A 17,964-nucleotide genomic window follows, 5' to 3' on the forward strand; every position below is an offset into this window, starting at 1 on the left:
TGTAACGAAATATTTTGCCTACCACATAGGGTATCGTTATAGGTGGTTGAAAATTGGGGACAGAAATTATTGAGGCAGAGATTGGGCCAGCAAAAAAAATCGAAACTTATGCGAACGGCGCTCATGGTTTATTTGGAGAGCTGAGGTCATAGATAAGTGAATGACAATAGCTGGAAAATACTACTGTTGTTCCAACCTGAATGTTGTTTTGCCCTAAACGAAAACTTTTCCTGTTTGTCCAGTTTTCGCTCTTACGTAAGGGTATTGTAGTATTTGTAAATTCCTTGGTATATTTTGAAATCCCCTCGTATATGTATTAAAACACCAAATAATATTTTTAGTGTATCTCATTTCCTATCGTACGTATTAAAACACGAAGTATTCTTTCAATTCCTTTTTATGTCGCCGAGGTCGATAACAGACACATTTTAAAAGTTTGTTTATGTTTCACAGATGCGTATTTTCTCGGTATTCTTTTGATCGAAGCCGCGTTTCAAATAAATATTCCCGTTTATATGTTTTGTTTATACCAAGTTAAGCGAATGATTTTTAAGAATTAACTCACTCTCGCTGAGGCCGTTGTGGAGAGCGGTTTGCTTCAGCGTTGGTCCAAATTTCACGTCAAATTTGTAATGTTTTCTTGTTTTTCGTCCCTTTTCATAGAAAATATGTAGTGTATTGTGGCAGTTAATAGTCACAGTTAAAGTGAGGAGTTGAAAGATATCCACATGTTCCATTTTCCTGTTTTTTAAGAAGCCCAGTCTAAAGTTTGTGTTCCAGTGCTCCAATTTTAATCTCAAATTTGTATGTCCTAAGGAGCCGTTTTAAAATACTTTTCATAGTATGGAGATGAATTTGTTCGTGTGCCAGAAAGTGTAAGCCCAGCTCTACCCCCAGAAATTTCAATGAAGTCTAGTTTTCACCTCCAGAAATTTTAAAGAAACCAAGGTAACTTTTGTGTTTAAATTTAAAAGGAAAAATAAGAATAAACATTTTAAATAAAAATAAACAGTAACCAAACTCAGAATAGCCCAAAGACGAATGGAACGCTCGCTAGCGGGATTGACTCTCAGAGACAGAGTTAGAAACGAAGGAATATGAAGGACAGGCGTCACAGATGTCATAGAGCGTATAGCATGGCTGAAGTGGAACTGGGAGGGTCATGTGGCCAGAATAAATGAAGGGCGGTGGACCCAAAAAGTTATAGTGTGGAGACCACGAGCTGACATAAGAAGCAGAAGTAGACCACCTACACGATAGACAGACGACGTCAAAAGTATCGCTGGGAATTGGCTGCAGGAAGCTCAAGACCGACAGAACTGGAAGAAATTACGGGAGGCCTTTGTTCAACTTTGGACGCAGAAGGCTGAATGATGAAAGGAATAATATCAAATAAGTAAGAACATAACTTTTTTTTATCAACTTTTCGATTTTCAAATCCGAAGAAGTTGACAAAATATAATTATCAATATAAACAACACATAAGTACAACTAACAGTATAGAGGTATGTCTTAAAATTGGCGCACTAAACGGCTACAAACAGAGACAAATGGCAAGATTTATAGGACAGCAATCAAGCTAGTTATGACTCATAATAAAGAAACAAATCCATACCAAAAAACAAGAAGATTCGTATGAAATGAAGTTAGTCAGAGATATCACAGGAAAAACACTAAGCGACAGACAGTAATATCGAGGGACCTCTGGCAAATGTGTACCGTGGAGAACTTAAATAATAGGATACTAACCAGAAAAAATGAGTGAAACCGAAGAAGTATAGGAAGGCCAAGAAAAGTTGGAGAGATAACCTGGACATGCAATAAGAAGGCATCTGAAGATATAAAGGGCGTAAGCCTATCAAGGAAAGAAAAATATTATTCTCTTCTATTAAGTTGGAAACAGCCAAAACAAAGATATACCCATCATGTTATTTATATTTGTCTTTCATATTTAAGGAATCCGAATGAGTCTTGCCTAGCATCATTCGCATGGACTCTGTCGAAATGAAGCATTTTTCCTTACAGCATAAAGGAAACTACTCCGGAAAATAATTTAATTAATTTGGAAGTCTTATAGAGTAATAGTGCATTTATACGCGCAACCTGTGGAAACTAGAAAACAAAGATTTGGAGAATAGTTTTTTTTTAATTGCCGTATTGCCAGATAACAGTAAGAGCCTAAGAAGGTATCCATTGAATTCTGACAGGCAACGGTGGGGGAATCTTTTTTGGACATCTACGTCACGGAACAAGACACCCTGGTATCTTTCAGCCGAGTAGGATACTAGGCCAGAAGACCCCAGGTTAGTGCCGGATCAACCGTATTCCGGCTAAAACCTTAACCACCGTTCCAGAGAGGTGGTCTTGCCACTCAACAACTAAATAAAAAAAAACTAAAAATGTATAAATAACCATACTTATTACAGTAAATCAGAAAATGTTTAGGCATTAGGGCATAAACTAATAAATAATATTAACTATAAATTTCAGATTCCTGGCTCAATTTCCTCCTCTGTCCTCCTGCTCCTTTTTCTTCATCACCCCAGAAATCAGACAGTGTACTTTTCTCCATTTTTTCTCTTCCGTCAACATTATGTTTACAATGTTTCTTTCATCCAGCCCGAAACCCATTCGCCTCTCGAAATCTCCCATCTCATTTGCCCATCTCTGGCAGTTAAAAATGTGGGCGGGAGCGTCCGGTATCCCACAAACAGTACAGTCTGCCGAAGCAGATTTGCCTATTCTATTTAAATGAAGGTGCCAACACTATGTCCGGTCAGAAACTGCGTCAGGAAGTAGTCTAGTTTCCTGAACTTACATTCCCACCACGGTCTCAGATCGGGAATAAGCTCCTTCGTCCACCTTGCCTTTCCACTATCATTCGCTCATTCTCTCTGCCACTCTACTATCATTCTTTCTCTCTCATTCTCATCTATATTAACATCCATCCTCCTCGCATACATCCTCGCTCGCTCTTTACACAACAAAACGATCGGTATCACCGCTCCAATGACATATACAGCCTCATTTGCGTCCTATATGCGTTAGATACCCTGAGGAGCATTCGCCTTTGCGATCGGAGAATAGTTAGCATAACGCAAACGAATGACAGGAAAACTCCGTGGCGCCTGTAGTGATAATTACATGATAATGATTAAATACTTTACCTTACAAGCTTAGCAGCTTCCAAATCCCATACTTTAAGAGCTCCCGCCCTTGATCCAGCACACACAAGTTCTTCTAATTGATTAAATTGAACACAATCCACAGCCGTAGTGTGGCCGCTTAAGCTCATAAAACAGCTTTGCTTACCAACTGCCCACAGATTGACTTTCTTATCATCTCCTCCTGTGACTAGAACTCGACCTGACTTGTGACCAAGAGCTAGGCAGTTGACGTTTGCATTGTGGGCCATAAAGTCTTCTGTAACAATAAAAATGAATATTAGTATTATGTTCAAAATGTAAACAACTAGAGAAATCACATAAAAAAACAGATATTGTTTATATGATGGCAACATTTATTTTTGTAGTAATTTGTCTAACAAAGTAACTGACATTATTCAAAAAACAGTCAAAATTTATCAACGTTACAAATTTAATAGCCATTTCAGCATAAGTCATGTAACAATGTTAAAAATAGTTTATAAATAAAAACTCTAAATAATAATCAATGTAAATCAGTATTTTGGCGAAAACCAGTTTTCGAATGCCTCTACCAATCTGTTGTGGAAACTTTGAAAGTGGAAATAATATAATGTTATTGAGGGTTTTTTCACATTTTACATGTTAACCTATGTAACCCACCATAACAAGTGTTGGAATTTTTACACAAAAATCCTGAAATGAGAATGTATTCTACCTGTTCTCATGTATAACATTTTGTTAACGAGATATTTGTCGTAATATATTTGTCGTAATGTAAGAAATAACATATAAGAGTAAGTCTGGGCGCTACATTAAATGTTCATGCGTACAAGTGTAAAATATCTTTGAGTAAGGAAAATACTTAATCCTTAAGTACTTACGTCTCACACACGGTATCACACCGCTGGATATAGAATATCTTCCTGATCATCAGTGGCATTACAGCTCGTTATGAGCCAAAGCCTTCTTCAGAACAATCTTCCATTCGCCCCTGTCTCCGGCAACCCTTCTCCATGCTTTAACTCCGATGGATTTTAAATTATCCTCTATGTTATCTTGATACCTAAGTTTTGGTTTTCCTCTGGCTCGTCTTCCCACTGGTCCCCTTCGGTCGAAAATTTTTCTGATCGTTGCATCTTCATCTCGCCTAATTACATGTCCTATCCATCGAAAGCGTGCTAATTTAATACATTTTACAACGCCAGGTTCCCCAAAACTTCTGTATAACTCAAAGTTGTAGCGCCTACGCCACAAACCCTGTTCTTGGACTCCTCCATATATTTTCCTTAGAACTTTTCTCTCGAAACGTTTAAGCAATTCTTGGCCGTTCTGTTTTTTTTTGGGTAGTTTTGGGGCCATCTGTTTCCTTAAGCCATAATAGCACTTATTGGCAAGCACTATTCTTCTTTTAATTTCTTGACTGACATTGCTGTCTTTGGTCAGCAGCGAGCCCAGGTAGACGAAGGTGTCCACACCTTCCAGTTCCAGATCATCAATTAATAGTCTAGGTATCTAGGTATTTTTAATCCCATTCTCAGTGCAGACGCCCTTCGATCAGAGATTCTGTGGACCTAGCAATAATGTATATGTCATCTGCATATCCGACCACTTGTACAGATTAATTAAAGATGGTGCCATTTGTATTAATATGGCACTCTCGAATTACTTTTTTTAGTGCAAAGTTAAATAAGAGACATGACAGTCCATTTTTACAATGGAAGGATCTTGAAAAGTTGTTTTGGATTCTGACTACACTCTCTACGCCTGTGAGTGTAAGTTCCGTTAGTTAAACAAGATGAAGCGGCATTTGAAATTCCACCATAGCCTCTAGAAGTTTTTGTCTGTTGACTGAGTCGTATGCGGCTTTGAAATCTACGAATATGTGGTGAGTGTCGACTCCGAACTCAAGCGTTTTCTCAAGAATCTGCCTGACTGTGAAGATTTGATTCGTTGTTAATTTATTAAGTCGGAAACCGCACTGGTAGTTCCCAACTATTTGTTCAGCATAGGGGATCAATCTTCTGTACAATACGTTGGACAATACTTTATATGCCACGTTAAGTAGGGTGATGCCTCTATAATTATCACACACCATCATATCTCCCTTTTTTGTGAAGAGGGTGCATTACACCTAATTTCCAGTCCGCAGGCGTTTACTTCCGATGCCAGATTTCGGTTACTAATTTATGCATGTGTTTAACAACGGTGTAACCACAATTTTTAAAGAGTTCGCTGGAAGATTGTCCAAACCGGGGGCTTTGTTATTTTTCAGTTTTGAAATGGCTTCTCTAATTTCTTCTTCGGTGGAGGGCGGCTCTTGAGCGTTTTCATCCATTTCAGGCAAAGTAATTTCTATTTGGTCTTCTTCACGACTGTCGCTAAACAGTTCTTAAAAATGATTAATCCACCTGTTTAGTATCTGTTCTTTGTCACTAATTATGGAACCATCTCTGTCTTTACATGCTGTTATTCTGGGTTTGAATTCTTTTCTGCAGCTGTTTATCTTCTGGTAGAATTTTCGCGAGTCTTTTCTTTTGTGGTGGTTAACAATCTCGTTTAGAGCGTTTTCGTATGGCTCTTTCTTTTTCCCCTTCTAAACGTCCTTTTTCCTTCTCGTCTAAGATTTTCATAGTCTTCTAGGTTTGATCTCGTTCTGCGCTGCTGAAGTCTCTTATATGCTTCATTTTTCTGTTGGTTAATGGATCGAAATTATTCGTCAAACCAATATTCGTTTATTAGCCTGGTTAGGTTTTCTGTATGGATAGCTTCCTTGCAAGTCCAGTGTTCTTCTATACTTAAATTGTCGTCAATTCTTGTCAGCTCTTCATTTAAAATTTTCCTTAAAAGGAAGAATATCTTCCTACACCATCAATTATCGGCGTGTGGAGTTCATGTAACGTGTCAATATAGACTAAATGCCTTCTTCTTCTTGTAGTGCCTATCCGTTTCGGATGTTGGCGACCATCATGGCAATCTGCATTTTGCAAAATGCTGCTCTGAAAAGATTTGTGGTTGTTGTGTTGAAACACGTACGTAGATTTTTCAGTCAGGAAATCCTTCGCCTCCCTGGTTCCCGTTTTACTTCTACTTTTCCTTGTAGAATTAATTGCAGCAACCCATATATTTCGCTGTTCCTCTAGATGTGACCGAGGTATTTGATTTTGGCTGTTTTTATTGTGGTTAACAACACTTTTCATTTCTGCATTCTTAATAAAACGTCCTGGTTAGTGACGTGGTCGGTATAGGATATCTTCAGGATTCGACGATAAGGCCACATTTCGAGCCTCAATTTTCTTGCAGATAGTGTCTGTGAGAGTCCACGACTCAACTCTGTACAACAGTATAGGAAAGATATAACATCGTAGTAACCTGATTTTTATGGGTACTGATAAATCATGGCATTTGAATAGCTTAGCCATTTTTTGAAATGGTCCCAATTTTTATTGACGTTCGTACCAAGGTAGGTGTATGTTTTTACTCTTTCTATTGGTTGACCATTAACACTGATTGTTTCAATTTGCTGTTCCTTCTTAGAGATCATCATACATGTTGTTTTCTTAATGTTCAGTGAAAATCCATATCTCTGACTCACTTCTGTGATTCTATTCATTCAAACTCCTGTAGCGCTTCATAACTGTCAGCGAATACCCGTATCATCTGCGTATCTGATTTTATTGATACATTCTCCGTTAATTTGAATTCCGGCTTCAACATCTTCTACTCCTTCTTTAAAGAATTCGTCAGACTATATGTTAAACAGCAAGGGAGATATTATACATCCCTGTCGGACCCCACGTTTTTTTTTATCATCGGATTCTCCTGCCTTTGCATGGATAGACGATGTTTGATTCCAGTGACGATTGCTAATAATTTTTAGATCACAGGTGTTTGTTCCAATATTTGTTAATATCTCCATCAACTTGTCATGTTTTACTGTATCGAATGCTTTATGGTAATCAATGAAGCATGCATAAATATCGTTTTCTTTTTATACGGATTTTGTGTTCTTTGCTAGAGCAATAAAGATTGACTTCAGCCATGATCTTGGTATTACTCCGTTTAAATATATGTCATTGAATATTTTTGTTAGTCGTTGAGTACCGTCGGTGTTAAATAGCTTTGAGTTCAGCATATGCATTGTAGGTCCAGGAGCTTTGCCATCTTTTAGTTGTGATATTGCTTTTTCCACTTCACCTGATGTGATTGGTAAGTGGTCATTACATATGTAGGACGGAGGCTTTCGGACCTATTATCATCAAAAAGTTCTTGTATATACTTGGTCCATATGCATATTTTTTGATTTTTATCTGTGATGAAGTTCCCCTGTTGATCATGCAGTTTGCTAGCTGTGTTGTATTTTTGAAGACCAGCCTGTGTTACCTTTTTATGCATATTAAATGAATCGTCCAATACCGAACCAATAGCAACCAATACCGAATGAGAACAAATGCTGAGGTCAAGCAGATGTATGGAGCGAGCGATATAGTTCAAGAGATTAAATCCCAACGTCTAAGATGGGCTGGCCATGTCCACAGACTCCCTAATAACCGCCTTGCCAAGCTAATATAGGAGGAAGTACCCATAGGAAGAAGGCCCTTAGGACGTTCACGAATGCGATGGAGAGACAATATATGTTCAGATCTAAGAACAATGGGGCTACGCACTGACCCAACTATTATGGACGACCGTTCAAGATGGAAGCAAGTTGTGCAGTCAGCCAAAACCCACCCCGAGTTTTAGTGCTACGAGAAGAAGAAAAAATGAATCATGTCTTTGTTCCAATAACTCTATCTCTTCACACTGTGTTTTGAACCAATTTTTTTGGCCTTTCGTATTTCGGTTCTTATTTGTCTCTGAATATGTTTGTACATTCTTTTGTTGTTCTTGGATTTTCTTCTTTCTTTCATAAGTTGCAGTTTGTTGTCATTCATCCAACTTTTCCTCTTCTCTTTACGACTGAATTCCGGTAGGGCGATATTCGGAAGAGCTTCATTTGCCATTTATTTGAATTCAAGCAGCAGGTCATAGTGTCAACGTTAGTTTTGGATTTATTTACACACAATGGATGAGAGACCCCGTTGTGCAAAGCGAGTAAAATAAGGCTTTTGAAGAAGTTCTTCTAAAGCGGTTTGAAGAGGCTGAGAGCGATACCGCTAATACGTAATATACAATCAGATTTTGAAGAAGATATACTAAAGAGAGCGATCAAGACTCAGAATCTGCGTTTGAAGGTCATAAATATTTTTCTAAATCTCACGAACTTGTGTTTAGATTTGCTTTGTTACAGATGATGAGAACATGGATGTTAAAAGGATTCTTGAGCAAAAGTAAGGATGAAGAAATTGTAGAGAATCAAAAAGGGGAAAGTCTATAAAAGACAAATTATTTTAATGGTAAAAATGGATTCAACCAATTTTTTTAAACAACTTCAATCTTTTCAACATCAATTTTTTCGACCCGGACAAATTTTTAGGTTTTTTGGATCATTCTGAATAAAAAGAATCTCTTATAATTTTACTCGTAACTTTAGAGAAACATTACAAAAGACCTTTTTTATTCAGCATGATCCAAAAAACCTTAAACAATTTGTCCTTGCCGAAAAAGTTGATTTTTTACAATTTTTGAAAAAAATTGTGTGAACCTTATTCTGGGGTATTTCATTAAAGAATAATTAAACAAAAAAAAAACTGATGGGTATACTTTTCGAACGAACCCGAGATTTTCGCTTCGTTTAAAACGTAATTAATTTAATATGTTAGTACTTTAGGATAAGTATAGTTCTATTTTCGTATGGCATCTTAATGCAATTACAATTTTTATTGGGAATAACCCACAATTTAAGCTTAAAATAAGTAAATTTTTGAAGTTTGATTTGCACTTCGGAAATCGTTCTCAAAATGCAAAATATAATATAATTTTATTAATGTTTTGTATTTTGAGTACGAGTCCAAAGCGGAAATCAAAACGTCAATAATAAACTTGCGCCGAAGATAAAGGGTTTTAAACTTGCGCCTAAGCAATTTTACTAAGTCAAAAACTGAATTTATAAATTCAAATTTAAAAAAGTCGCAAGATCTCCGGTTCTAATCAAACGAAAATTTATATATTTTTTTTTGTAATTTGTGGTACCTCGTTGCATAGGTTATAAAAGTTCAATTAATTAATTTGTGAATTGTTTAGTTAACCGGGTAATTTGTTCAAATAATTTAAAATATAATATTATTAGTCGAAAAGGTTATAAAATAATAAGCAACTTAACTATTATTGTATTATAGTTATAAATAATATCTTTAAACAATAAATTTTAAGAAAATTAATATTTTATTTGAATTTGTAATATTTTTTACTCAAGAAAAGTAATTGTAAAAATAATAAGCATAATTCAAGAAAAATTAACACGTATAGATTTGATTTTTAAATAGAAAATTAATTTTTTTTGTAAGATTTATTTTTAAAACATATTATTTATAACCATAATACATAAATATTTAAGTTGTGATAATTTCATAATCTTTTCTACTAATAATAATAAAAAAAGTAAAATTTTTGCAAAATAAATATTTATTTTAGATAGTTTTAACCAAATTACACGGTTAAATAAACAATTCACAAATGAACTAATTGAATTTTTATAATCTATGCAACGAGGGTACCTCAAATTAAAAACAAACATCAATTTTCGTTGATTAGAACCGGAGATATTGCGACTTTTATAAATTTGAATTTATGAGTTCAGTTTTTGAAATAGTAAAACTCGGGTGCTAAGAGTTGTAAAACATTGTAGGCATTTTTTTAATTCCTGTAAAAATGCCAATATTTCAAATAAAAAATAACTTCCTAAAAGCTGATGCATCTAGTTATTTTAAATTTTTATAAGCTTAAAATTACAGTACAGTAGAACCCCGATTATCCGTGTTCGGATTATCCGGGCTGCCGATTATCCGTGCTACTTAACATTGAATTGGTGTTTTATCAGAATGACTTTACCGCAAATTACTACGCCGTGAGAAAGGCGCATAATGTAATATCCATAGCGTCAGTGCTCGGGGAATCCCTGGAAACCGGTAGCTTATAATATGCCGCTGCGCTGCGTGTTACGTCGAATGTGTGAGATTTAGTACATATTTACTACATAGTTGGAAGCTAGAAATCAGTCGCTACTCTGATTGCATATTCTTATAACGTGTTTTTATTTTCAAAATGTCAACAACCAGTGTTAAACGAAAGAGAAGTGTTTTAACGATTGAACAAAAACTAGAGATTTTAAACAGAAGTGAAAAGCGTGAAAGTGTCACATCATTATCAAGGAGCTACGAAGTTGGTAAGCAAACAATACGCGATATTAATAGAAACAAATTGAAACTACAAAATTTTATATCTCAATCTGACTCTTTTAAAAACATATCTGCACAGAAATCGTTGAAAGGATCGACTTTTCAACAACTCGATGAAGCGCTTTCCAAGTGGTTTCTGCAGAAAAGATCTGAGGGCGTACCAATTTCGGGACCAATGTGTGCTAAGCAAGCGGAGATTTTTCACAAAAATTTGAAAATCAAAGAACCTTTTAATGCATCAAGTGGTTGGTTACATCGATTCAAAAAACGTCACGGAATTCGTGAGCTTACCGTCCAAGGCGAAAAGCTCAGTGCCGACGGAGAAGCAATGGTGGAATTTTGCTAGAGCTGGAGACCATAATTACAGAAAATAATTGACTACTTTCTCAAATTTATAACGCTGACGAAATAGGATTATACTGGCGAGCAATACATACAAAAACTTTAGTTGCAGGTAATGAGATGAGTACACCTAGGTATAAAAAAAGTAAAGACAGGATAATCGTGTTGTGTTGTGCCAATGCGTCTGGCAGCCATAAACTGAAGCTGACTGTGATTGGAAAGTCAAAAAATCCTCGCGCTTTTAAAAATATGAAACGACAGAATCTCCCAGTTCACTATTATAACCAGAAGGCTGCCTGGATAACTTGTGACATTTTCAAAGATTGGTTCCATGAAAAGTTCATTCCTGAAGTAAAGTTATATTTGAAGAAAGAAAAATTACCACAAAAGGCGGTTCTTCTTCTGGATAATGTTGGTGCTCATCCCAATGAGGCGACCCTAAGATCTGACGATGGAAATTTCTTTGTTCTTTTTTTTTCCAGCCAATATTACATCCATTGCTCAACCAATGGATCAAGGTGTTATTGAGACAATGAAACGACTCTACCGAAAAGAATTTATGATGAACTTGTTGGAATGAAGTTCATCTGATGAAGTTTTGGAAATCGTTCACCATAAAAGATGCAATTTTACAGTGGCAAATGCATGGAATGGAGTGAAAGAGACCACTATCAAAAGAGCTTTTTACAAAATAATGAAGCTAGAGGAAGATGAAAGTACCATGGAATATGATGATAAAGACACTACCATAGCTGAACTAACTGCACTAGTGCGCAACGCCGATGTGTTAGAAGAAATTGATGAAACCGAGGTTGAGAGATGGACAGAGTGTGATAAAAATGAGTCAGGCTATCAGCTCTTCAGCAACGACGAAATTGTCGAACTGGTTTCCCATCAGACCGGCACGTCACAACCTGATTCATCCGAAAATGAGAGTCAAGATGAAGACAATGATGGAACGTTATTAATCAACAGAATAACTAACCAAAAGGCTGAGGAAGATGGCAATGTTGTAATAGACTATTTTGAGCAACAAGAATCTTCAGACTTTGTCGATATTTTAAATTTGCGTAAAATACCTCAGAAAATTATAAAAAATCGTAAACTCTTAAAACAGGCCAAAGTGACTGATTTTTTTTTTAAAAGCACAGCCACCTAAAATATATAATACCTTTATGTAGTTTTTATTTTTATTATTTAATATAAAAATTTATTTCGGTAGAAATCTGTTTTTTGTTCTGTTATGTATGTTTCTATGTACTATAAAAGTTAGTTTTTACTTATGAGTTTGATATTTTCTGTTATCTTGTTATGATAGGTATATGCATGTATGTACAATATACATATGTACAATTAAAAAAAAATATTCATATTATCCGTGCATTTCAATTATCCGTGCCACCGCCCGGTCCCGTGAAGCACGGATAATCGGGGTTCTACTGTATTTTTGTAAACCTATTTTACAATTAACATAAATTTTTTAATCGTTAAATGATAATTTGATAAAATAAACCTTTCTCTTCAATTTGCTGCTTTCAGAATTCTAATAGTTTAGTATAGTGTAATGTTGACCTAATAGTTTACGCATAAAAATGTTGTACATAAAAGCTTTGCACTGCTTATAGATAGTTTATAAGTAAAAAATGACATTTAATCTTTTGCATATTTTGTTTATTACATAGTGTTATCACCAAATTGCTCAAAAGCAGTTGTTAGATACCTGTATCAAAGAGAAAAAGGCTTTTTATTTGCTTATTTCTCTGATATGTAATGAGATGATACGTACATAGTATTGCGCAATATAATGCAAGCAAACATTTAAAGCAAGAAGAAATGCGAATATTAAAACTTTTCTTAAAAGCAAAATTTCAGACAAACTTAACTGCGCCAAAAATGGAATATGCAGTTATATCATCCTCTAGCAATAACCTTGGAACTATTCAAACTCAATAACTAGAAAGAATAAGGATTTATTTAATATTTCCGTTACGTCTGATAATTGAAATTGATCCATAACAAACCAAGAAAGACTTTCTGACGCTTAACGTAATGGTTTTATTACTAAATTAATTATATGAATCAAAATATCCGATTATAAAATTATAGATCCTTCACGAAATTTTCCGCTAGAATTCAGCTCAGTGCATTACCCGCTATTATATAGCTTCTTTCAATACGTGAATGTTTTATTCAACCCAAAACGATTTCGATCCAAACAAAAGAAAACTTATTTTAGTTCTAATGGATTTCCATGAAATAAGAGCTCATTCACCCTAATTATTAAAAGAACATAAAATACACGGATATTATCCGCGTATTTGTATAATTTAATACTAGAACTTGCTTACAATAAATGGGAGTAATAAATCTACGATGGCTAGTTTTAGAAACAAACAAAGAAATGAAACTTATACCATTCATTATCTGCATAATAAGAATCTTATTCCTTTATATCTACGGTGTGTACAAAAAGTAACACAACTCGCTATTTAGATTTTAAATATATAGCGAGTTTTTAAAGGAAAGTTTTTTAAGATCCAACTTAAGAATGATAATGCTTAAATTTATATATCATAATTTAACTACAATTTGATAGAATGTATTAACAATCGCCAAATATGGTGTTACTACTAGTTTAAAGATATATAATCTTCAGCATGATTTTTGGTACCAAAACCTAGACCTCCATCCATGGCTCCGTATACACATACACACATCAAAATAATCTAGGGGACGAAAACTTCATAAGTCAAAAAATGGTAACAAAAAAAAATAAAAAACTAATTTGTTACCTCTCAACTCCCAACAAAGTAGTCTTTAGGTTAAGTTAGTATAGTATGGTCTACACGGTTGTTGATTACTGTCCTATATCTGTAAGGCAAACCCATGATCAGGTGGTCAATGTCTTGCTGGGGTATTCTGTTCTACTCCATTGAAAGGCCCTTAAACAGTTGCTGTCTTGTATCGAACGCAATATTTTGTTGTAAAATGGGTCTGCCCAATATGTTCCATACATGCTCAATTGAGTTTAAATCTGGCGATTGTGCAAGTCATATAAAACCTCAATTTCATTATCTTCGAGGAATGTTCGCACGACCCCGGCAGTATGCGGACGCGCATTGTCGTGCATTAATTGAAAATGGAAACCAGCTTGTTGTTTAAAGGGAACAACAATAGGTTCGAGGAGTATACTATCGCGGTAGTCTGTTGTATTTAGGAACCATTCCAGACAAACGAGATTGATTCTTCCATCAAGGGTGATGCCACCCCATACCATTATACTGCCGCCTTGCTGTCTATGAACCTTCTGCACGGTGGCCAATCGTTCAGCATTGCCAGATCGTCTCCAAATTCTTGTTCATCTTGTATCTTTTTAGTAGATCAACATAGTGTTTCAGTAAATCAGTAAGTTGAAGTTGAAATCAGTAGATCTACTGAGAAATCAGCAGATCTGGTAACCCTGCGAGAGGTAGTAATGGGCAACGTACAGACACCAAAACAAGGCGGTTACATCAAAACTGGCTTCACTTTTCGAAGGTTCATACTCATCCAGATTCTTCCCATGGTATGCCACAGGTTTTCTATGTTTGTTGGAGGACGTGGTAATCGATTTAGGTTTCGACCTACCATATCCCACACATATATTCGATGAGTGACAAATCAGCTGATTTGATGGCCACTCCAAAGTCTCTGTACCAGATTCTTGTATAAAGTCCATGGTTTCAGGGGCAATATGAGATCTTGCGTTATCCTGTTGAAACATAGCATTTGAAATGGTTTGTAGGTTGGATGTAAAACAGGTTGCAGAACTTCATTAGTGTATCGTTGAGCTGTCAGAGTAGCGTTAAAAAAAACTAAATGTGGTCTGCTTCCCAAACATATAGCACCCTATACCATAATGCTTGGTTGTCTTGCTGTATGATGTTCAACAGCCAAGTCTGTATTTCGTCTTTCAGCTCGAAAACGTCTAACCCTTATGCGTCTATCAGAGCTACCCAAGACAAAACTTAAATCCATCATGAAGAATACAAAGTTCCATTGACCATTCCATTTTTTCCGAGCTCTGTACCATTCTAAACATCTAGCCTTATCCTATGGAGTCAAAGGTAACACCAAAAGTGGACAGTAAGCTCTCAGTCCAATTCGAAGTAATCTTTGATTAACTGTTCTCCTTGAGACTACCCTTCCCGTAGTTGAAACTAAATAATTTCCTACTTGATGTACACTGTCCCGTTTATTTCTGATAGTAAGAAGTCTAAGGTGGCGCAAATCACGGTCTTACAACATTCTGACGTCTAGAACCTTCACGACGCCGATAAGTCACATCATTGGACCATCTCCTCCAAACTCTTAACACCGTTGATGAATTAGCTTCAACTCTTTAAGAAATTTTCCGTATACCAAAACCGACCTCTTTCATGCATACAAGGCGTACTTTTCCCATGTCGCTTAAATGACGAAATTGCCGACGAACGCGAATTCTTGGCTTTTTAAATTTTTTTGTAAATCAAAAACAATCCAAAATGACTAAAAATTACAAATAAAGTAAAGTTAAATATACAGAAATAAAGTTTCTTATCTTTTTGGTTTTTGCGAAAAAAAAAAAGAAAAAAATCTTCAGTTGAAGAAAAGATGAGAGGTACAAACTTTATCATAATAATATATATATTTAGATAAGACTTACAAAGAAATACTTTTGACCCACATAAATAACCGTATACAAAGTGTTTCATTTTTTGGCCATCAGTATATTATAAAATATTAATAAATTTGGGCTCCGGGATCTATATAATGATAAGGTTTTGTTGGAAACCTTCTCTCACATTTCGAAGCATTTGCAAGTAATTCGTCGGCATTCGTTGACGTAAATCTTCTAAAGGTGGGGGTGGTGTTCTATAAATTTTACCTTATAGATATCGTCACAAAAGGAAATCTAAGGGAAACAAATCTAATAAGCAAGGAGGCCTGAATGGCTGCCTCTTTTCCCACTTCAATGCCATGGAAAATATTGATCGAAATATTGACGAACAAGTAAAACATAATGCGGAGGAGCACCGTCCTGTTGAAAAGTCAAATGATCTTCATAATATTGTTGATCTTTTTCAATAATATCAGTCAAGGCAGGATTAATCATATCTTTCGCAAGATAAATTTCCAGGTAAAAAAAATGGTCCCACCAGTCGACCGCTGAAAATATCATAAATTTAATTTTTGCGATTGTGGTGTATGCACCTCGTGAAAAATTTTGTGACGATTCACAGTTCCACTTACGAAAAAGGTAGATTCATCGGATATTAAAGAAAAATTATGGATGGGTCACTGCTCGCACACTAATTCATTTCACAAAACTGTGAACAGCGGTCATAAATTATCCTAATTAAGATCCTGGACTAAGGCAGGAAGTATGTTATATGGATGGAATTTGTTTTTCAAAATGGCTTGGACACTAGTTCGGTTGATTCCAGATACAGCTGCTAGTTGCATTGCACTTAATATGGTTTCTAGGTGAACATGTGTTAACACTGCAACTTCACTAGCTTTATCTACAGGCCTTTCAGTTTGTCATTTTTTTGTTAAACACATTCTTGGTTAAATAATTTTTTTAGTAATTCCAAAACATACTTCCTAACGAAATGCCTATTTTCACGTTCATTAAATTACTGACACATTTTTGTTCATAAAATACAACAAAATGATATCTACCTTTTCCGAAATGGAATAAACCATAGAAATAAATTTTCAAGACTAAAAATTAATACTAACAACTGATATTCACAAGAAAATCCTCTAATTTCACGTTCTTTATGTGTTTATATCATATCATTTACTTGGTCTAACAAATGTGGCAAAAAACACAAAACTATTTAAAAATTTAAAAACTAATGTATAGAGAATTACAAGGGCTTTAAAACGATAACTTATTTGTCCCCTTGAAATAGCAAGATCCAAATTCATCAAAATGAGAAAGCTCTTAAGCAACCGCCACCTAAGCGTTAACCTCCTATGGCGCACCACGAAATGCTACGTACTCTCTACGCTACTTTACGGAGTTGATAGGTTGACGTTAACAGCAGCAACTATAAAGAAGTTAGCGGCTCTAGAAATGTGGCTGTATCGACGAATACTGAGAATACCTTGGACAGACAGAGTGGCCAACACAGAGGTATTAATACGAATGGGTAAAGAGGTGGAATTGTTAACAACTGTTAAAAGGAGGAAAGCGTCATACCTGGGCTATGTGTTCCGTAATGATAACTACGGTCTGCTACAGCTTATCGTGAAAGGCAAGATTGAAGGTAGAAGAGGTTTGGACAGAAAGAAGAAATCCTGGCTCAGAGACTTGAGAGAATGGTTTCAAATACCAGAAGCTGCGAACATAATACATGCGGCACAAAACAGAGAAACCTATCGTTTGATGGTCGCCAACTTTTGGTAGAAGACGGCACATAAAGAAGATTTGTCCCCTATTGTCATTAAAAAATGAGGGGGTAATTCGTACCCTGACTTATTAGTCCAAATAAAATAATCGAAAATATTCGAAAAACGTGTCTCCCTTTACTTAAAAATCGACATGCTGCTGGGGTTTTTAAGAAAAGAATATGATTATACAAAAAGAGGCTTTACCTAGCTTGAAATAGAAGAAAAGTCTTAGCAACGGACAATTGCTCTTAATTAATTGGAAATGCGAACGAGAACACAAAAGAACAAGGAAGTGGAAGAACCAGCTGCTGTGTGAACAGACGTGCTGCTTTCTATCACCTTTGCCATAGACATAAGAGCTACGCAACCTTTTCTTGTCTTGGTGTTATTTATTACTGATTTTTCACAACACAAAAGTTTCAAATTTCAAACATATATAACATTTTTTTATGGGCAAATGACTATCGGCCCTTATATAAGTACAGCTGTTCTAGTCATATGCTATATTGGATGTTTATCTCTTCACAGAGACTTTTATAACAGTGTAATAGCTCATCTCATAGTGACAACATGACGATTGTTTCGTACATATTTATAAACTACTTAAAAATTTCTCCAAAAGCAATAAAAATATGACTAAATATAAAGTCCTGGTAAAAAACAATAAAATAAATAATATGACTAACGGTATTTTATTTTTGTGCTAACCGCAAATATAGACA

At 35.4% G+C, this 17,964-nt stretch overlaps 1 protein-coding gene across 4 annotated transcripts in view; it reads right to left on the reverse strand.

Annotated features, from left to right (window-relative positions):
- kat80 (katanin p80) overlaps nucleotides 1-17,964 on the reverse strand; it is a 270,406-nt gene that overhangs the window by 214,108 nt on the left and 38,334 nt on the right. For all 4 annotated transcript variants that reach the window (XR_011950367.1, XR_011950366.1, XM_072526833.1 and 1 more), the window contains one exon: nucleotides 3,168-3,423. Coding sequence is in view for 2 of the 4 variants with exons in the window: in XM_072526833.1 (XP_072382934.1) it covers nucleotides 3,168-3,423 (256 nt within the window). In the remaining 2 variants the exon portion in view is untranslated. The remainder of the gene's footprint in view (nucleotides 1-3,167; nucleotides 3,424-17,964) is intronic.

Source organism: Diabrotica undecimpunctata, chromosome 3 (genome assembly GCF_040954645.1).
Source record: "Diabrotica undecimpunctata isolate CICGRU chromosome 3, icDiaUnde3, whole genome shotgun sequence".
Lineage (NCBI taxonomy): Eukaryota > Metazoa > Arthropoda > Insecta > Coleoptera > Chrysomelidae > Diabrotica > Diabrotica undecimpunctata.